General features: G+C 37.7%; 3 protein-coding genes across 7 annotated transcripts; all 3 read left to right on the forward strand.

The window, feature by feature from the left end:
• The first annotated feature begins 39 nt into the window (after positions 1–39).
• On the forward strand, positions 40–5,739 carry LOC136279770 (uncharacterized). 5 transcript variants are annotated; one of them, XR_010716976.1, is made up of 4 exons: positions 40–2,700; positions 2,997–3,303; positions 3,814–3,880; positions 4,567–5,739. XR_010716976.1 is itself a non-coding variant. In XM_066163901.1 (4 exons), exons 2-3 carry the CDS (start codon positions 1,727–1,729, stop codon positions 3,274–3,276), a joined length of 1,254 nt encoding a protein of 417 aa, XP_066019998.1. In that variant the 5' UTR covers positions 342–431; positions 1,720–1,726; the 3' UTR covers positions 3,277–3,303; positions 3,814–5,739. The 5 variants fall into 5 exon arrangements, 4 of the variants coding, with proteins under 4 accessions (XP_066019995.1, XP_066019996.1, XP_066019997.1 ...); XM_066163901.1 differs by having other exon boundaries at positions 342–431; positions 1,720–2,700; positions 3,814–5,739; XM_066163898.1 differs by having other exon boundaries at positions 3,814–5,739.
• Positions 5,740–7,820: 2,081 nt separating this feature from the next.
• Positions 7,821–11,873, forward strand: LOC131770611 (creatine kinase M-type-like). The gene is made up of 5 exons (XM_059086328.2): positions 7,821–8,409; positions 9,713–10,101; positions 10,352–10,406; positions 11,056–11,114; positions 11,775–11,873. The coding sequence occupies exons 1-5, from the start codon at positions 7,821–7,823 to the stop codon at positions 11,871–11,873; spliced, it is 1,191 nt and encodes a 396-aa protein (XP_058942311.2).
• A 5,177-nt stretch (positions 11,874–17,050) lies between these two features.
• LOC131770629 (uncharacterized) lies at positions 17,051–18,482 on the forward strand. The gene is made up of 2 exons (XM_059086348.2): positions 17,051–17,176; positions 17,302–18,482. Exon 2 carries the CDS (start codon positions 17,318–17,320, stop codon positions 18,284–18,286), a length of 969 nt encoding a protein of 322 aa, XP_058942331.1. The 5' UTR covers positions 17,051–17,176; positions 17,302–17,317; the 3' UTR covers positions 18,287–18,482.
• The last annotated feature ends 2,666 nt before the right edge of the window (positions 18,483–21,148 follow it).

Here is a 21,148-nt window from a genome sequence, read left to right on the forward strand (position 1 = left end):
TCTGTCTAGCGGTCAATTTGGTGGAAGAAAGAGGGACTCTGAAAACGAAACTAGATTCTGTAGCTTTAAGTGTGTTAAACTGTCCTTCTTTCTCAATGCCAAGATAGACACAATGTTCAATCAGGAAAACAATTTTTATGAGAATTTCGAAGTGAAAGAGGAACAAGGCGATACCGCATACACAGAGTTTGCTTTCCCAAGGCAATGTTTGGTGTTAGGCGACCCTCGAGTTGGCAAGACAAGTCTCGTGAAGTCGTTAACTGGAAGGCCATTTGATCCAAACGAAAAAACAACGCAAGGAATTGACCAGAGTCTTGTGGACCACAAGTGGAAAACTTGCGACGTGAAGGATCTTGTTTTCGGTGACTTGTGGAGATATCTTAAAACCGGCGCCATGGGGTTGGCCCTGATTGGAACTGGAGGGATAATTAGTAAGGTTCTTCTCCAGGATTTAAATAACACAATGACCTTTCGCCTTCTGCGGCTCTTGCTTCTCTCCATTGCTATTTTAACAACATGCATATTACTTATAGGGACAGAATTAAGATATTATGTAGCATTTCTCTTATTTTTCTGCATTTACACAAGTCACCTCATATTTCCGACGATTGCTTTAAACTTTCAGACTTCAACTGATTTTAGATTCATACTCGCTACTTTGGCTTTCATACTGAACCGCCCGGGAATGTTAACAGGATTATATTTCGCCATAATAATTTGTCCTATTAATGATAGTTTCTATGACTTTCCCAGCACTCGTGAGTTTATCGCGTTGAGCACAGTTACAGGTATTGCTTTTCTCACCATGTTCCTCGTCCTCGGACCAATACAACTACCCTTTGGTTTAGATCAACTAGTAAGAAATCAATCCTTTACTAAGTTGCTCTGCTATTGCCGATTACCGCTATCAATCTCTACTGGATTAATTTCGGGCTTTATTGTTTCAATGTCGCTCAGGAACAGGTTTGACAGAGTTAGCTATGAGGAGGCCAAGTTCCGGTTACCAGAATCAGAAATATCAACAACTGCAGTCAATCCATGTACATCTATGAAGAAATATCGTAGAGCATTCCCTTACCCCTTAAATTTGGATAACATCCATGACACCTCCATTATCATTTTTCTTACGATCTTTGTCATGGAATTTCCGAATTTAATTTGGGACATGAAATATTTTCAAAACCTAATTTCACGAGCTATGAAGGCGAATAGAACAGGGAGATCTTACCTCGCTTTGTTTCTCCCTTTTTTCTATTATCACTTTAGAATAGTATCTCAAGTATTGACTGAACCAACTTTGACACTTTATTATTTTTTCATATTATTTTTTTTGTACATCTGTTTAACTTTACATCAGGAATGGCTTTGTAGCGATTCGGAAAACAACAACACAGTATTTGTAGACCCTTCTCACAGTTTCTTGATATTAGCGCTGATTGGAGAGGGGGAAATTGACATAAATAGGCTTCAACCTGCCCTAAATGATAAATATCCCTCTTTAAAACTAAAGGTTCTTGATTTTGCTGGTGATAAAGAATATTATGCGTATCATCATATGTTTCTCAGGAGCCAGGCGGTGTATCTCATTGTATTTAACACTGCTGACTTTGCACCAGATGGCCTTGAATATTTTAGTTCTGAGAGGCTTCGCTTTTGGTTTGAGTCTGTCTGCAGTCACGTGCTACCAAAAACACCTATCTTCCTTGTTGGAACACACAGTGAAACCATGGACAAGAACCGCAAGCAGATATTGAATGACCACTTCAAGCAAACTCTTTGGGGACCCTATTGCGATGAGCTGATTGTCAATGAAGATGACGATTTAATATACTTTCCAGTTGAGAACTCAAAGGGTGAAAATGATCCTGGGATTCAAAAGCTTCGAATGAAAATCGTGGCTGCTGCTGAGGAATGCAAGCCCCCTGCAGGTCAGAGGATTCCTTTGTCATGGATTAGGATTCAAGACGCAATCATCCAGTTAAGGCAAAAGAAGGCTGCCAGGTTCTGTGTGACACTGAGAGAGTTTCCAGGGGCATTTGGTAACAACATTCACACCAACTGGTGTGAAGAAACCTTGAAGTACTTCCATGAACAAGGCCTGGTAATATACCTTCACAAAGATAAAGACCTGTCCAACTGGGTTCTACTCAAACCAGAAATTCTGGTGGATATTATCACCCAGCTGGTCACGACATCTCCTCAAATGACCCAGACGAGAGGGTTGAGGAGTGACTGGAGACTTCTCCAAGAAAAGGGAATGCTTACGAAACCACTACTAGTCAGTATCATTTCCAATGTAAAGGAAAATGAAGAGGCCATGATTGCATTTCTTGAAGAGTATGATTTAATCTGCCCATTGACCAACACCAAAGTCAAAATTGCGAGCTTGCGAGAGACAGAGAAACTCCAACCAACTCACTTTGTTCCATCCTTGATACCGAAGTCTCAAGATGGATACATCCCAGCATGGTATGATGACAAGAGAGATAAAAAGTTCTTCGTGTTTTTCGAGAGGTTCCTACCAGAACCCTTGTTCCATCGCCTGTTGTCTCGTGCCCACAAAAACAGTAAGCTGGAGTTTGCCAATGGTGCAACTGTTGTGTTCAGAGATGTTGGAAAGTTCTGGATGAGTCCTTGGCAGCCATACAGATTTAAGCTGATGAAGAAGGAGGGTCTTATTGAAGTTACATTCAGTACCAGGTAGTTTTACACCCTTTCTTCAACAATCTAAGGGAATAAAACTTTTCATAACTTTGGTGGCTATCACTCAAGAGAAATGAAGCTTTGGGTTATTTGCTAGAATTTGTGTTTCTGAGTTTTCTCTAACCAGAATCTTCTTTATACTTAAAGACTTGTTACCCAGAAGATAGTGAATATGCAAGTGACTTGGCTTAAAGCGAAATTATTTATAGCCAGGCTGGCAATGTGCCCGCAAATTATTTTTTTCTAAACCTTTTCTCCACTAAAGCTCCACAACACATTCCTATATTTTCTAGCAATAGTCGAGGAAAGAAGCCTTCAGATGTCTTGTGCCAAGTGTTCTCCATGGTAGATGGGATTTGCAAGAGGTGTTTCCCTTTTGTAAAGTTTCAGTGTGGACCTGCCTGCCCCTCAACCAAATGCCCTGGTTACCAAGACAACTACATGCACACACCATATCATCATTACCGACGACATGTGTTCAATATCGTGCCTGGCCGTCAAGTAGATAAAAATGCCTCTTTGTACTGTGTCAACAAAAGTTTTGAAGATGAGCTGAAGGACTGGATACCATAGCTGAATGAGCTACCTTAACTTGTAAAGGTAAATATAGTTAAACTGTCTCCCACTAAGTTTTCTAAACCATGCTACCAACCTGGGAACCCAGACAACAGCCATGTGATCCACTTTCCTTTCCACTGGGTCAATTAGGATATCACTTACATTAAGTCAAACACAAAATAATAAATATGTCTAACTCTAAATTCAAAGAATAAAATTTACGTCATACCTCTTGTGTGCACCCTCTTCATTACGATTGCAACACAACTAGAAACTTGGTCAATTACAATATCACTGACATTAACTCAACACAAAATAATAAACATGTGTAAATCTAAATCATCATCAAAATTTACATCTTATCTCTCATGTACACCCTCTACATTAAGATTGTAACAGAAACACAAATTTTTTAGTCTTACTTCTTCAATTTTCTAAAGAGTTTAACCTGACTGAGAACAACTCATCGACTGTGGATTATCACTCAAGAATAAGAAAAGGTGCATCTTAAACACAATTAAATATAAACTCAATCAGTTTTGTCTTTGCCAGTTTCCAGGCAGAATGAAGATTTCCTGAAGCAGACAAAGTTGGTTGGCTTTCGTGAAGAGCCAGAACTGTATGTGAAACTTATATTTCCAGTTAAGGAGATAATATACTATAATTATTGTTACAAGTCAATACAGGGCTAAAAATTAACTTCAGTGCTTGGTGGCCAGTCGCGTCAGTTTCCTTGAATTCTTAGTGGCCCATCCTAAAATGGCTTTTAACGGAGCGTTAACTAAAAGGAAAGAACAAGCTCATGACGTCACTGTTAAAACGGCTAGGAATTTCTACTTCTGAACTAGAGTCCAGGAAAAAAACCGAAGAAAATGGTAGTCCAATAAAACTACATATTGAGTTTTATTTTTAACTTTGTACTTCGCATAATTTACATTGCAACTTTTCGAAATTCTGTAGCATAGTCGCACATCGGACATTCCTTAACTTTTGGTGGCCCTGGTCAGTTTTAACTTGCCACTGGCAATCGTGCGATCGCCAATTTTTTTGCCCTGTCATTATAATATGAGATTTACACACCCTTGAAATAAATTTGTGTTTAAAAAGTTTGTAACATGCAGTCGGGTATAAACTAAGTCCAGTTTTTTCAAAATTTAAACACAAAGAATTTTGTTGAGGAGACATTTACAGTAACAAAAACTTTTAAAATATTCTACACTTAATGATTTAGGGATTAACTTGGCCTGTTACAAATGTGCATTCATTTTCTTGCACTTAAAATTATTATGATGTTCAATCCTACAGAAAAGACTTGAAGCTTTGGTCAGCTATTGCTGTTGCAAGCTGCTGTTCTTTTTTTTTTCTATTTCTATAAATCTTAGGAAGACTGTAATTTATAAATTTTGTCAGATGTGTTTGATTGTATTATCTAAGGAAAAGCATTTATGATATTTAGAGTTACTTTCAGAGATATAATCATCTATAAATTAGAAGTTCTCCAGCTCATAAATAATTTTTCCAGGTATGGGGTGTTGTTATCTATAGAAATTGGTAATACATCAGCTTTTTATTTATCTTTTACATTTATCTTTTTATTTATCTTTATTTAGCTACAAGTTAAAGAAATTTATACCTTTGATTACAGTTACCCTTAATGCTGATGCCTAAAACATCTGGAAATTAGTACATTTACTTTAGAAATGGCCATCCTGGAAACCTGGAGACCAAAATGAAGATTCATCGATTCAGTTGATTGCTCAAATTGTATAATCAACTTGGTTCTTACAGAACCAGTCTTACGCTTATGCATACTCTTAGCTGGTAGATTGGACCTTAAAGATTTAAATACACTTACACTAATACAATGTTAGCCTACAGAGCAGGCATAATTTTGGCAAGTGAGTGCTCAATATTTTCTTAGCAAAAATTATGGCTGCCATCTTTTATTTTGGCAATGGAAGGATGGGGAGAGAAAAAGTTTGTACAGAGGGGACAGTCTCATCCTTTCCCCAACCCTCACCATCCTCTCTAACTCCTAATCAACTGAAACATAGTCGGTTGGATAAACAATTATGAGCTTATAACATTACTGAGCTCACCCTAATACAACATCTGCACTGCAGGCTAATACAATGTAGAACTATATTATCAAATAATACGGCAATTTTTTATGATGATGTACACTATGATCTTTCTGATGTACTTAAGATTCATCAGAAAGTGTCTCTTTTATGCCAGATGATAGACTCAAATATTTTTACATTTAATAAATAAGCCTTACTTTGTGAAAATTTTAAAAGCATTCTGTGCTTTAGCTTCAAATGATGACCCCATATATCATGTGCCAAGTGCCATAACCCTGGACATTAATAAATTAAGTTATACCACCCTATTAAGTTAGCAGACAGAATATATAGCAATGAATCTTCTCAATGGAGATGGGAAACTTATATGACTGCTGTGGTTTAATCTCTGACTTGTGGTTTAATTCTTATTTTTCTGTCTCAAACCTATTACATTATATCAGTTGCTATCTACAAAAACCAAAGAGATAAAAATCAATAAAATAAAAAATGAAACCACAATGTAACCAAACAAATCAAGCAAAAGAATTACCAAGATTTACCTTTGGCAGCACTTAGACCAACCCACATTGAGCTTAACTCTTATACATCAAATTTGCCATCTGCCTTGTTAGAAACATCGATCAGTTACTAAGAAGCAATTTGTTTTTGTTCAAACACTCACATAAAATTTTTATGGTCTTTCAAAGGAAGGCCATCTTCAAAGCACTGCTTCCTTACCCTTTTAATGAAATGGATAGACTAGCAAGGTACACCTTTCAAATGAGATCCACACAATGCAATGGGAAATTTCAAAGATTTTCAAGTTAACCCTGTAACCCCTGAGAGTGTCTACCATCCAACCTCTCGCTATAAAATCACCCCTGAATAAAGCATTAACCCTTTAACTCCCAGAAGTGATTAACATATTACTTCTCTCTATAATATCCTCACCTCATCCAACAAACAGGTCAAAGAAAAACTCAAACTTATCAGTTCAAAGTTGTTATCTTAATCTAACACCAAATTCTTGATATTAATTTACAAAGAAATTTCTAGCAACTAGAAGGGAGACTCAAAAATTAACTCTCAGGAGCTAAAGGTTAATATCAAGATAAAAGGAAACAATCACCAACTTAAGAAGCTCTTGATTGTTACACAAATTCTCCTTTTCAGCATCATAGGAAATGTATAGAGAACAGTTTGGAGAATATACATACTGATGTTAGGGTGTAAGGGTTAAGTGAACAGTTGAAGAAAAATATGGAAACACTGAAACTAGGAAATTAACATAGGTGTAATTGTCAAAATCTTTTGGGGCTTGTTAGTTGGTGAGTTAATTAATATACAATGTACAGATGGTCAAAGATGACTGAATTCTTACTGAGCTTTAAATATGAGATACATAATGTACAGATGGTAAAAGATGACTTAATTTTTATTGAGCCTTAAATATGGGATATATGCCACTCTTCCTTTTTCTTCCTTTTCTGGAACGGTATGCGGTATGCATCTCTTTTCAACCTTGCGTGTGCCATTTCATATGGTCCTCATAATGCAGTGATTTTTTTATACTGTTTTTCACTAAAAATGTTCGAGGGGCGACACAGGCCACATCATTTTTGGCCTAACACTAACGAAAGACCACTATTTAAGCTCTATTTCACAAAGACAATCCATATTTCCGTGCTTCTGTTTGGTTTCCAATCAAAGATGACTTCAAAGTGCGGTAGGAAAAAGAAAGTGGTACACAGGCTGCAGCCGAATGCGACACTGTATTCTTGCCGCATGTCTGTGTCTCCTTGAACTTTGTTTCTTTGTTTATGGTGAGCATCAGTCGCCTCGGTCCCATGATTGAATTAGGAACCATACATATAAAAACATTTGAAATATTTGCGTAACCCACAGTATATCTTACTAGCTTAATCTAAGACTCACTCAAATTAAGTTGCAAAAATGGAAGAGTAAACAGTTTCTTTATCACTTGTATTCACTCTAATCTCTTGACCTCCGGGTCACTGTAATAAATATCTACAAGAATTCCACTCACCATTACTTCTGTGAATGTATCCTATTGTCCGGAGATCGAGACAATCACATAGCTAGCTCTGATAAGCAAGATTTGCGAGGACACCAGCCTGAACTAACATGGTCAACACTATTCTAATTAGGACCCAGTTTATTCCCACAAAAGGCGCGCGTATTGGTCAAGAGAGCATGTGATTCGTTAAAGTACAACCCTTTAATCCAATAGACTTCGTTGTGATTTTACGCAAAAATTACGATGCATTTGGGACCTTTTTATGAATTAATATGTGAAACTAAATCAGACATGACTCTAACTGCGAAAAACCGAGATGAAAGTGTATTTCATACTGAGCAATTATGACGGATGTAATTTTGTTTCGTCACACGTGATGTCATGCCCTGATTGTGACGTCTTGAGTGTCGAGCTTCAAACGATCGACTTTAGTAGACGATATAGGAAACTAAATAATGGCTTTTACTCTTCAAAGGTTTAGAGATCTTTTAGGCAATCCTTATGCTGTGATTGGGGTTTGTGTAGCAGTAAGTGTGACAGCTTACTTTACTCTAAGCAGTCACCATCCAAACTATCCAAGGAAAAAGCGCCGCATGAGTAGCTTTCCGAACCTCACAAACAACATAACTATTATGGCAAAGTATCTTACACCAGACTTATTCTCCAAGTTGAAAGACAGGGGCACAACTAAAAATTATGATATAGAGCAACTGATCGAGTCGGGTCTTGGTTCAGTTCGCCCCAGCTCACTCGCTGGAAACCCCGCGGGGCTGCTAGCGGGAGATGAAGAATGTTACGATGTTTTTAATGAGCTCATGGACCCTGTCATCAGAGAGCTACATGAGGTTGATCTGAAGTTCAGGTCAGATATTAACTTGAATTGGGAGCAAATCAAAGGTGGAAAGCTGTATGGATCAAACGTGCTATGCTGCAGATTGAGTGGTAGAAGAAATATAGAAGGATACCGAATGGTTCCCGCCAGCCGAGCAACAGAACTATTAGATGTGAGTCACCCGATAGTGACAACATTGGAGTCTATTTGGGGTAAGTAAGAGGTTCAGGGAAGTTGTGGTTTTGTTTGCTCCGCTATTGATCCAGAAACCTCACCCTACTCTCTCCACCAAGAAGTGGCAAAATGAACAACTAACTGCGACCCACATTTTCCCGCGCTTTGGACAGATTGTTTGTATAAAGATTATTCCATGGAAGGCGCACACGAACGATTTTTATTCACGAGTTGCGATGGGTCAAAAAAACGACCGAGTGAGCGCCGGGAACGAGTGAGTTTTCTGAAGCATCGCAAATTGTGAATAAAAACGTTTAAGCACTTTCCATGGTACGATGTTTTTATTTTATATATAGTGAGATTTTCTCTTACTGATCATCACATTTCAAAGATCAGAAGCCACTAAGTGCAAGAGCAATTTTTTATAATAAACACCGCTAAATCTGCAACGTGGCTCGATATTCAGTCTCTGTTGTTTATGTTGTTATTTCTTTACACACAAATTTGCCGACTGAGAGACTATACTTTTAAAAGAGAGACAACGATAATTTATATTTTTGAAATTAAATTCTTGAATTTATGAATGGCATCGCGAATTTGCAGATGCTTACATTTATGAAGTATGAAAACTTGCAAAGAAAATGGGACAAACTCGGTTTTACCATAACTGAAAATGTCTTACGTCTCTATCTGTCTATACTCTGGTGTTCTAACAGTTTCTTGCTCATCTATGAAGTCATCTTTTGTTCCTTCATGGAGAGCAAATCTTAGCACTTCCTCATCTATTTTGTTTTTACAGAAAGCCGCGCGCTTGTTGCCCTTCACCGTAAAGTACTATCGTTCGTGTCTCTGATAGGACGAACGATATATTTTCACAGTTGTTCGCTCTTCTGATTGGTTGCTTGTGTATTTCGTAAAAAATTTAAGCGGGCCTTTTTTTTCGTGAGTAAATCTCAGTATGCATGAAATAAATTCACTTTGTGTTCTCATTGCCTACTTGTAATATTCCCATTTGTTTTGATTGGCTGAGGTGATTACTTTAAGTCGAGTTTTAACTGCTCGGGGAAAAAGCGGCCGGAGGGTTTTAGTCAGTCACTTTCCATCAGTTGTTTCATTAGTTTTTCTTCGCTAAATTTGATGGAAGAAAGATAGTCGTTTGCAATCTGTGTTCATCTCCTCCATCTGTAACTATCTTCGTGACTTTTTGTTTTTCTATTTTTTTATTTTCCTGACTCATCATAATCACGACGCTTGGTTTCGCTCACTCGAGCTCTGAAGGAAATTTCGCAAGTCAGTATTTCTTAGAAATCTCATATGAGATGTACTACTTTGTCTTCACAGAAAACATCGGGGACTCTTTTCTCTCGGTGTCATGGCAAAACAGTAATTCTGCAATGGAAGAGTATGGATCAAGCTTTGTTTCACTGCCGCCCCAGCTGTCACGTGATTGGCCTCATGGAAGGTTCGTGTGGTTAGCTGAGAACAGACAATGTCAGATATTCATAAATTTCGAGGATCATTTGAAGGTTGTCATAACTCAAACTGGCGGTGATATACAAAGGGCATTCAGGCGATACAGCGAAATACTCTCAAGTATAGAGGAAGGTTTAAAACGAAATGAAAAGAAGTTCATGTGGAGCTCAAAATATGGATATTTGACAAGCTCGCCACATAACATCGGCACAGGACTTGAGGTGGAAGTAGAAGTTCGGCTGTCAAAACTCTGCAAGGTTGGTAAGTTTCATTTCTACAAACTCATCATCGTCACAAGGCGGGAGAGTAGCGGCATTTGGTGGGAAGAGTTAGACGACTTAAGCTGTGGAATACCCTGTGCCTCACTGCTTCACCGAATTTCCCGTATCTTAGTCGGTCAAATTAAACAGACTCCAAGTTCTGTTATGCTATTTTTGTAAGAGTTGGCCATTTTGTGTTAGCAAGTAACACTGTTGATATTAGTGCTTTACCTCTAAATTTTTCAAGGATCCAAGATTTGAGCGCATTATACATGTACTCCCAGTGAAGCTAGACGAGGCAGGTGAGATTCTCAAAGGAAAATGAACCACTCAACGTGAGCGCTGATCAGGAAGCTCAGAGCGATTAAAGCACTGGTCAGTAAAGTGCGACTTAGGGAGGTATTATCGGCAATCTGGACTACCATTTATGGGGCGGTTGGGGAAAACCCCGTGAAGGGGCAAACCCCGCTTCGCTCAGTCACAGCGTGTAACAGCAAAACCAATAGAACAATTTAAATTGAAAGGTTGAATAATTTTTATTTCCGATTCTGTATCAGAGCTGAACTGAGTAATGTTACAGTGGAATAGGTTGAATTTGGTACTTAGGCGATCTCAATTGTTGCTTATCAGTAAAGCCGGAGGTGATATATTTTTTTGCTCTTCGTAATAGTGGTGGTTAGTTGAGATGAAAGACAAAAAGGATTCTATGCGTTCCGCGTTCTCCACTTTTAAAATTGATAGATTAAAATGCGCCAAAAGCAGTGACATCTGAATTCTTGAAAGTTCCTGCTTCTTCCAACCCTCTTCTCTATTGTGTTCTGTTACTTCCTCGGGCTTCATGTCTGGTAGACTTTCACCAACCCGGGGTATAATCGCACAGCGCTCAGTTCTTTCCACTCGATAGTGTCCGCAGTACAAATAGAGCTAACTCTTGTTACCCATTTTCAGTAGATCCACAAGCTCAAGACGTGTTCTGCATACGAAATAAATACAAAATGCAGCTGACGGAGGTAATTATTGATAGAATCATAAGATGAATCAATCAGTTGTGTGAAAAGTGTATTCAAGAGAGATATTGAGATATGTCAGTACCAATTTTTAAATTTTCTAGGTCGCTCCTGGCGATGGATCTCACATTTTCGCTTTTTAGACCAAGATAACGCTTTTATTAATAGAATAAGAAAGATTGCAAGTTTTTATGCTCGGTAAAGAAATAGAGAAATTTGTTTTCTGTCTTGTCACGAGCGTGGGACAAAGAAAAAATTCTGAATCCCCATGAGGTATCGAACCTCAGACCTACAGATACCGCGCTCCGATGCTCTACCACTGAGCCACAGAGACTCTATGGTGAGAAAGGCCCATTGCGAAGCTTTAGTTTCAAGATTTAATTTTACAACTTCATTTTTGGTAGTTGTTTATTTCCTTTACGGGCAGAGAATTTGAAGCAATCATGGCACCCTATCTACTTAATGAATGTCTTACGTCTTCGCTATTTATCTCGATGATACATTGATATTGTGAGAAGTGATATCATAATCACATAGAAGAGTTCAAGTGTTAGGCAAACGACGTCATCAAAACCAATTTGAAGGTAGTATAGTATATAAAACACCAGTGTTCAATAATTGAAATGATGATTGTTCCTAATTGTTTTAAATATAATTTTGCAGGTTGATATTCTTCAACAAGTTATCAACAGTGTGACTTTACTAGTTGAAATTGACAAGAGAATTAATCGGGGAGAGAACATCCGGGATTTATTGCCGTAGAGTGTTATTTCCACTGAGAGAGGGTAGATCGACAGTTCATCATACCACTGAGATCTCGTGGGCATAGATGAAGTCTTCGGAAATGGTCATTTGAGGGGCTAGAACTTGTAAACTCAGCCTAATAAGTGTAATAATGGTAAAACTCATCCACAAACCTAAAGAGGGGAAGCCGAAGAATTGAGGGAGCTTCCCAGTTGCCTTAAAGCAACGCATTTTTCTATGGTTGTGACGAGAGGTTGAACTCACCTGGACTACGAAGCAGGAGATTTCGGCTCCAGTTTTAAAATTATTCTAAGAATTACGTTTTAGTACACGATTCATGTCAGCCAGAATCGCAGTATGGTGGAGATTTGTTAAATCTATATATTTTGCCCCATTAGCAACATTTAACCAAAAGTGCTTTTATTTGGTGCTGCTTTCACTGTGACTCCCGGGGATCAATAACCCTCATCAAGTGACCTAATAATTTTCAAGTGTGAGTAGTAAATACATGAATACACAACACAACCCGTTAAAATGCAAACCCCCCCCCCCCTCTCCTCCCTCACCCCTAGAAATTTACCTCCTATAGATTCCTTGAGAGACAAATTATTCATTCTGGTAGACAGGATCTTTAAGAGAGGTAACGAAGGCCACGACAGCATCCTCCACACGTTTGTACAGATTATTCTACAACTAAACCTGTTTCCTGCAGATTATATCATTATTATCATTATTTTGCTTTTGTGGTTGTTACTGAGGAGCCTGTGTTGGTTTCTCTAGTTCCAAAATGTAATCTCCGATTTTAACTCAATATGGATGTATTTTGTTTTCATTTTTTCACGTGGTCAAAACAATATCTGGTATTATTGTCTAGCAGACGAAGCTAGGTTATCGTCGAAAATAGTAACAGCCATAAAAAAAAATAATACTGAGTACGCAACTGGTATATATAATCCGCTTCAGTGAAATTTTTGTGCGTTGGTCTACCAATATACTAGTAATCTGAAGCGAGACGAAAAAAGAGATTATCGACATAATTAATAATTAGAGATTATCATACTAGACAAACAAATGTTACTCCCAAATTTTAACTCTTCGCTGTACTGATTTACGTCTAATAAGAAAGTGTACCAAGGATACTCTTTTCTTTCTTAAACTTACTTAAGTCAACGCACTACGTCGGTCACACATCCGAGTATCACATTGGATGTAAGAGAGCTGACCATTTCGCAAAGAGAGTCCACCGTTCGTCAAGAGATGTGAGTAGAATAACCTAAATAAGAACTTGCAAAATCGGAAAATTTCCCTAGATAATCCTGTACATTGTGAACAAAAGTTCTAGCAGACTAAACTCGATTCTTTAAGCCTTTGGACTAGCACGAAAACAAATCAGTAATATTACCTAAACAAAGGCAAATGGGAAGTGGGCTACTGAACGTAAAAATCGTAAGAACTAAAAATATAACCACATTCTGATTAAGTCAACATTTCTATCTTCGTGTACAAGTGAGCCCTTGTAAATTTGATGGGATTAAGAAGTAGAGCGTGAGCATTTTTTGCTGAGTCACAAATAAACGAAATTTGAAGGGTCACGTTTAAATCGAGGGCCACCCAAACCTCTACTGACATTATCAATTAAAGAATCGAAAGGGATTCTTACAGTTCCAGAAAAAAAAAGATGGAAAAGCACTAACCTGCAAACTCAGACAGACACCTGAAATTAATTTCCACTAACATCCTGTGGGAGAAAATGTGGAATACGTACATGTAGCCGGCTATCACTTACCCATTGTATATTCTCTAAAATCATAAACGGGCATTATCACAAGCCCCCGTTCAGACGTCAACACTTGAGAGGGAAATTTCTAATTTTAAACAGTCTTTTTCACTTAAAAGTATTCTGGTGTTGTATTTGGAGCTTGTTTCGTTCATTTGACAATTTCTACTTCTTTCTTTTGAGTAGAATACTAGTGACAACATCATATTTGCTAGGACAAAAAAATATACTTTTAATTTACAATCGTCGGTTATGAGAACGACGAATTTTGCGTCAAGAAGCGGTGAAAACGGCCACCTGTTTTTGTTAAACGTAACTACAAGTTATATTTCGGCCAACGAAAGGTAAATTATGAAGGCTTAAGATTAAAATCCTCGTGTGATCACATATTATTTTCTTGACCCACCTTTCTTTAAAAACAAAATTTGTCACAGTTTTGATTGATGACGAACCGATCTTCTCAGCACAGTTGAGCTGCAGTTAAAGAAATTGCAAAAAAGAGGCCCAACTTTTTTTAGGCTTCTTTACTGCAATTTCTTTGATTGCAATTTACTCGTGAGAATCGCTTCATTATTTGTTATAATCGACACTAAGTTACAATACGGTTTATTTCATTTATTTGCAAAACATTATTGTAGGAAATTAAGTTGAATATCTCAATACATCATTTTGTACATATCACACTAGTGCGCTGATTGGCTAGTTGAGATGTGAATGGCAAGTACTATTCACCTCCGAGCAGCCGAAGAGACAAAACCGCGCGTCAAGCGTTTAATCTCCGACTATTTTTCGGTACATTGAGAGAAATAAGGTAATTTTTGGGTATCTGTGTGGTATATACAAAACAATTATTCATCCAAGTGTCCGCGAAAGTGGTGGATATTTACCCCACTTTGGAAAATAACTCTTTCATATAAGGCTTTAGACATAGACCGTTTCCAATTGCTTTCTTGGTCGATTCCAAGCGACGTCAGTAATTTTTTCCATTTTTCATACAAACAATGAAACACCTCTGAAACTCAATTCAGCATGGTGGAGCTTACTAAGTCCGTAGGATTTTATAGTTAACCGTTTCAAACCAGATTCATGAAAATATGGGTCCAAGAATGCGGCGATCGCCTCATTCTTGACAAAGGTGCCAAGTCTTAGGCCGATTTAGTTCTCACGAGATTTCAACAAATTCTCGTGAAAAACGAAAGATTTTAGTAAATTCAACACTATTAATTAAGCATCGGCCGGAAAAAGCCAGAAACACCCTTATTTCGCCGTCTATAAACAGTTCAGAGAGGGTCTCATCAGTATCCCAAAGCATCTCCTCAAAGCCGATCTCCTGGCATTACATTGCCGCAATAAACTAACACCATCAAGATAAGAGAAGGCAGTAACTATTAGGACCGTCCTAATTATACCGGCTTGCTTTTAAGCAACTTTTTGCGGTTTTAGCAACTTCGAGCAACCTTTGCCTTTCAAAGCAATTTTTGAGCAAAGTGTAGGTTTAGAGCATATATCAAGCTCGAAAAATTCGACGGTTTTTTAAAAAATTAACGCATTAACTGTCACTAGACAACGTTTCGCAGACCTTTTGCGATGTTAGTCTAATATTATAACGGTAATCGGCTGAAATAACGCTCGGCAGGACGTCAAATGAACCATTATCCCTAAATGTCGCCCATATTGCGAGCAACTCCTTAAAGCTAATTTTCAAGTTATTTTTCTTGACGGATGTTAGCAATTATTGAATTAAATTATCAAAATATCAAGAATTTCGGCAGCAGCTTTTGAAATTTTTTTGAGCAGCAATTTTTTAGCAACATTTTGGCATTCCAGTGAGCCACTTTCCAACATCTTACAAGCATAATCAGGACACGTGTGTTAACTACAACTCTGTTCTTAAGTTAATGAAAAGATTTCTGTTTGCGGGTTAAAGCAAGCGTTAGAAGAAAACATCTTGTAGCAGCCCAGGCCTTTAAGCTATAGGAGTTTGACCTTCAAAGTGAAACTTGCCCTCAGTGTTTCTGGTCCTTATGGTCAGCGGGGGACATGATTAAAATCATTGGTGACGTTTCAATCTAAAATAAGCTTCGTCAACTGAATGGATATTTGCTCGACGAATTTTAATTGAGATTGTTATCGCAACCGCGGCTAGAACGTTCTACAAGGTTTCGACGATGTTTCAATCGTTTAAGTTCATAACGAACTGGGCGCCCTGAAAGTTCTTCGTAGGTTTGTCTTTAATAAGAAAAGTGAAAAGTGTCTTTGAACACAAATCGTTCAAAACTGCTCCAGCCAAAATCTCTTCTTCAAATATCGAAGCTAATGTATTCATTTTCTGAACAAATTTAACTCGCCAAGGTCACGATGCAATTTAAAACTTTAAAAACTTGTAAGCTGTAATTTTTTATTATTCAGTATAAGAAGGACGTATAACGAAAGTAACGAAGGTTAAGATTATAGGAAGATGTGTTTGAAACAGCCGAGAGCTACAATCATAGAATTGAATGCTTGATGAATAAAAAAAATTCAAGTCGTCTACTTTAATTTGTTCAGAGATATTTTTAGAAGTGAGAGATATTAGAATACAGCTTGATTGCCATAAAACAAAAACTCGTGCATCTTTGACGACTGAATGTCTAAGTGGTTCTCTCAGTTGTTATTTCTTAGTTTTCGTTGAAGGCCTTTCATCTTGGTCAACTGAAATAAAACTTTTACGACAATGAGAGTCAACTGTTCGATTTAAAAACAAAGTTAGTCTTGTTATATTTTCTCGGATAAAAAGCAATTTTCTCCAAAAATTTAGCCGTAATGTTATTTGCATGTTTTCACGTCTCGCAGCTCATTTAATAGGAGAGCTGGTTAACGAAACTGCCGCAAAACAAGTCTGGATAACCTCTTGGATCGACACAGTTAATTGAAGCCAAACCGGAAAAACTGAAAGGACAAGTATTCGCCGCCACTAACAAAGATTATCGCTAAATTAGTTCTAGTTTTTTTTCAAGCAAAAACCAAGTAAACATTGAAAAATGTTACGTGTAGTTAGCAGTATTCATTAGTTTCTATATCACCTGGCGTTCGCAAAAGATAAACACATAAGGTGCGAGTAAAAATGGTACTTTTAATCAAGAAATTTCTCGTTGTGAGGAAAGAATCTTCAAAACGGTAATTTTACCATGACAAGGTCATCCATGAGGGCTAAAATCATTGAAAACCAAGTCATTACTGGTGCAAATGTGTTTACATATCATTAAGTACGCGACTAGATACGGGCAAGATAGCCGCATACTCAAAACACGTTTGACAAGTGAAGTACGGTTGACTGGTTCTGTTCTAAAAAAAGATCACTTTTGCTAGCTGTTATTAATTTTATGTGCATTCTAACCGCATAGTTAATATTTATAAGAATCTTTTGATTCGAGATAAGACCGCAAGAAAAGATTTTGCGGTGTAAGTGGGACGTCTCAGACTTTTTCACGAAGGCTGGAGTTATTTTCACCTTGTGGTTTTGGAAAACAGAGTTCACCTTCGTAGCTACTACAAGAGAAATAAGGTGGGTTTTGAACTTGAGAGATTTACACGAGATTTGAAATGACAATCCAATCAGATCGGCCGGATTTTCGAAGCAGTCGCAGATGTTTTAAGATCAAAGTTTCACTGATTTTGGTTACACCACAGATCAACTGAATTTACCATGGTGGAGAGTATTTTTGGAGGAAAAACTTCGTACCCACTAAACTGCCATGAAAGAAATGTTTTTCAGCCGCGACTAACAGAAAGACGGCTTTCCGTACAATCGACGCATTTGAACACAATTTCCGAAACTGGCGACGAGTGCCCGCCGTCCACCTACGCAACTAACGTTGAAGAAAACACAGCAAACGACGCCCCAATCTTTTACCGTCGACCTCGGACAATGTCCTTACCAGCGATCTACAGGGACGGCTCATATTTAAGAATTAAGCGCTGCTCAAATGCATTGAGCCCTTGTAAGCGCAGATATTCGGAGCCAGGTGGAATCGCGACGCAGCATATTATTCATCGCTTATCGCTACTTTCGAGTGACAGCAGTGAAAGTGAAAATGGCTTTTGCAAAAGAACCTCGGTTAAAAGCACGGAGGCAAGGTATTCGGTTCGCGAGAGCTGTCTTGCGGATGTAGTAACGCCTCGACGTCATTCTGATCCGATGTGTTACACGAGAGAAAACGTGGATCGATCAGGGGTTTCTAGAGAACGGCGAGGTAAATCGACAGGTAAGGAGTCAATTACATGCCTCAAAACGAAAAACTTATCAGACTGTGTCAAATCCAAAACGAGAATTGATAATGAACAGACTGGCCAACCTGTGAGACGGCGAAAGTCTTCGCTCGTCCCTGTGCCTTTTCACTCGACGCAGCACAAGATAAAAGAAGCTCAATCTAAGGTATCAAATAGCCGCCCTTTATCATTCCCTCCCAGCGAAAAAATCTACAATAGACGAAGTAGTCTACCATGTTTGAACAGACAGAGTGAAGCTGCAAAGGGAAGCGCCACAACTGCTGTTAACGCTAATGAATATCTTGTAAACGAAGAACTCCAAGAGCTGGATTCCGACGAATCGAAGGAAGACAAATACACCGCAAATGCAGACATTTTGGTTCAGTGGATGAAGTTTTTCGGCTGATCGTTTGAAATGCTTTACACACAGTGCCGTGAAACAAAACAATCATTAATACTGACAGATGACAATAAATGGTTTTTAGTTTTTCTTTTTTTAAACCATTCATTCAAATGAGAATCCACTGAAGACGATGAATTGTTTGTTTTGTAATAAATAATTAGAACTAAGAAAAGTATTTCCGACCTGATCATTGTCTTGTGTCTTGTTTGCCTAAGAAATTTGAATGTTATCTGACTGGCTTTTTGGAAGCAAGGAATCGGAAGTTGTTTTAATTGTGCTTTGGTGCGAACGACCGAGGACTGAAGAAAAACAAGGGGAAGGAGACGAAGAAACGGGTTCTTAAATTATTACTAATCACTGATGCAAATTTAAGCGAGTAATTTTACGACACCCGCCAGAAATTTTTCTTTGTTTAACAATAGCTGGAACAGCTCAGAAGAATTGCTTCCTTAACGCTTTCTTATCGCATTTAAGACCACAAACAGCCTCAAAACGTTTAACAAACACACTGACTCGTCAACCTCCAAACTCCATCATTTTCAATCTCAATACCCAACTCTGGTCAAGTTCCAAGGGAGTTTTTACATCATGAAGTAGATACAAAACGAATGGAGAGAGTCGAAAGTATTTACTTATAGACTACGTATCACTCGAGTATTCAGAAACGCAAAACTACGAAGACACCTTCAGCTATTGTTATAAATAATGCACATTTGACCGAGAGAAGTTTCAGTCAGAATATTTATAACACCTTACGAGAATACCTTGAAGAGAAACAGCTGCCAGAATTAAAAAAAAAAAGAGGAATGAAGCAAATTCACATTATAGAAGAAAATAAGGTTATCACTGACATAAAGGGCATATTTAGATGTTATTTTCATCTTCTATGTCGGATACGGTGTTACGAGCTTCTTTTAAGATGCTTTTAAAACAGTATTCCACAGTTTAAATTAAATAAGATTTTTATCAGTCGCTGTTGCCACTGATGTTTTTGCATACATAAAGACGGCTTTCAATTATTAAGTTTTAGATTAACATCGATTTGAGGCAAATTAGCGATTCGCTGTCAAAACAAAATTATGTTTATAATTACTCTTTGGCGCGCAGTGCTAAAAAGCTGTAAAAGGTTCCTTTCCCTGTTGGAAATCGCAGGATCAAAACAAATTATTGAAAGCCTCAGCAGGCTTTATTCATTGGTCACCTTGTCATGAGTAAAAATAAAAGTTGCCTTTGTAACAGGAAAGAGACATTTGCACCTTCCGATAGATTCTTTTATTTGTGTTTTTTCTTATTTCTCGGTTCAAAGCAGTTTCGCCCTCATTGTGAAGATCTCTTCTTAGTGGACAAAAGTTAATTTTATGGTGTTGTTTCCAGTTAATCATTCGCAACACTAGTGGAGGAGTTAAATGTCAAATTTCACAGCACGGCAAGAGTAGAAAAAAAATTTTAATCACACTTTCCACAATACTAGCAAGTTATTTTGGCATGAGTTAACGACGGTCATTTTTGCAAATGAATGAAGCCATATCAGACCCCTACAACAAACAATAAAAAAATCATCGATAGAAACAGATCAATATTTATCTTTTCATTGTTTTGAATTAAAATTGAGACACCACAGATTTTCGTTCTTTTTTTCCTTTTTTTTTCTTTTACCACAAAGCCACTTTCGAATGTTTTACGATTACCTTAGTTGTCCTGGTTTCATTTTTTGTTTTTTTTTAATGAGAAAAAAATCATTCCTTTATATTCTAACTATAAAATTTATTTTTAATTTTCCCTGGGGTCTGTGTTTGCTTGGCATTATTTGCGCTAGTAACCGAACAACATATTTGCTGAGTTTGTTTGCGGCTTTTTGTACTGATTGAAAATTTGGGAAAATGTACTTAAGAAAAACATATCAACATTGAAAAAATGTATTGATGCGACAAAATGACTTTGATAACAAAGATATCAAGGATAATTTGCAATTTTGCGTGATTCTATCCTCTCCACGCAGTACACCTGTAACATAGCGGTAGCCATATGATAATGGTTTCAACTGAGCTCTGAAAAAAAAATTATAATTCATAATACTACATGCATACTTTGACAGATTTGGCAAACTATTTCTAAACCATAGAATTCTTGGCAATTTCGAATCAAAGACGACAAACGACATGAAAAAACAAACAAACAGACCAACGAACACCATGAGCTTTAAAAAAAAAAAAAACGAATGAAAAAGCATGGGAGCTTCTTTTCAGGTGGCTGTTATAAAATGGTGGCCTGTCGTAACAGCGATTATTTAAGACATGGTGCAGGTCAATCAAGACAGTTATTGACTCGGGCCTTTCTCACACTTGTTCATGGTTCTAATGCTGCACACCATACAAGAGAAGTTGTGCCACCGAGTGCCGCTATCACTCGATTTATTCGCCAAGTAATACACACACCGGCTTTTCAGGCTGTTTCGAAAAAAGGTTATCCCGTGCAAAAAGACACTCAATTTCTCTTACAAATAATTGATACAACACAAGCAAATACGCACAGCATTAAAAATATGTTAACCGAAGTTGTACGTTCAATTAAAAAAGAAGACGTAAACACACTGTATTCTTTAAATAACCAATATCAACACTACGCCGCATGCCTGACTAAGTCTTCTTTATCCTCATGGACAAAAATTGAACTGTTCACCAGCGATAGCAAAGACAAATCAAGACATTTTTCGAAAAATTATCTGCTAAAAGACCACCAACCCTGCTAAATCACCTGCGCAAAAACATTCTCAAGATTTGACTCTCAAGCCGCAAAACGCTACCACACGTACGCGCAGTAAGCGTGCGAGCCGCTTACATGCGAGCTCGCAACTCGCAAACAAAA

Source organism: Pocillopora verrucosa, chromosome 3 (genome assembly GCF_036669915.1).
Source record: "Pocillopora verrucosa isolate sample1 chromosome 3, ASM3666991v2, whole genome shotgun sequence".
Lineage (NCBI taxonomy): Eukaryota > Metazoa > Cnidaria > Anthozoa > Scleractinia > Pocilloporidae > Pocillopora > Pocillopora verrucosa.

Coding starts and splice junctions, on each gene's coding strand:
- LOC136279770 (XM_066163898.1), top strand. CDS start 113: ATGTTCAATCAGGAAAACAATTTTTATGAGAATTTCGAAGTGAAAGAG. Junction 2,701..2,996: donor GAAGTTACATTCAGTACCAG/GTAGTTTTACAC, acceptor TATATTTTCTAG/CAATAGTCGAGGAAAGAAGC.
- LOC131770611 (XM_059086328.2), top strand. CDS start 7,821: ATGGCTTTTACTCTTCAAAGGTTTAGAGATCTTTTAGGCAATCCTTAT. Junction 10,407..11,055: donor AGTGAAGCTAGACGAGGCAG/GTGAGATTCTCA, acceptor CATTTTCAGTAG/ATCCACAAGCTCAAGACGTG. Junction 11,115..11,774: donor ACAAAATGCAGCTGACGGAG/GTAATTATTGAT, acceptor ATAATTTTGCAG/GTTGATATTCTTCAACAAGT.
- LOC131770629 (XM_059086348.2), top strand. CDS start 17,318: ATGGTGGAGAGTATTTTTGGAGGAAAAACTTCGTACCCACTAAACTGC.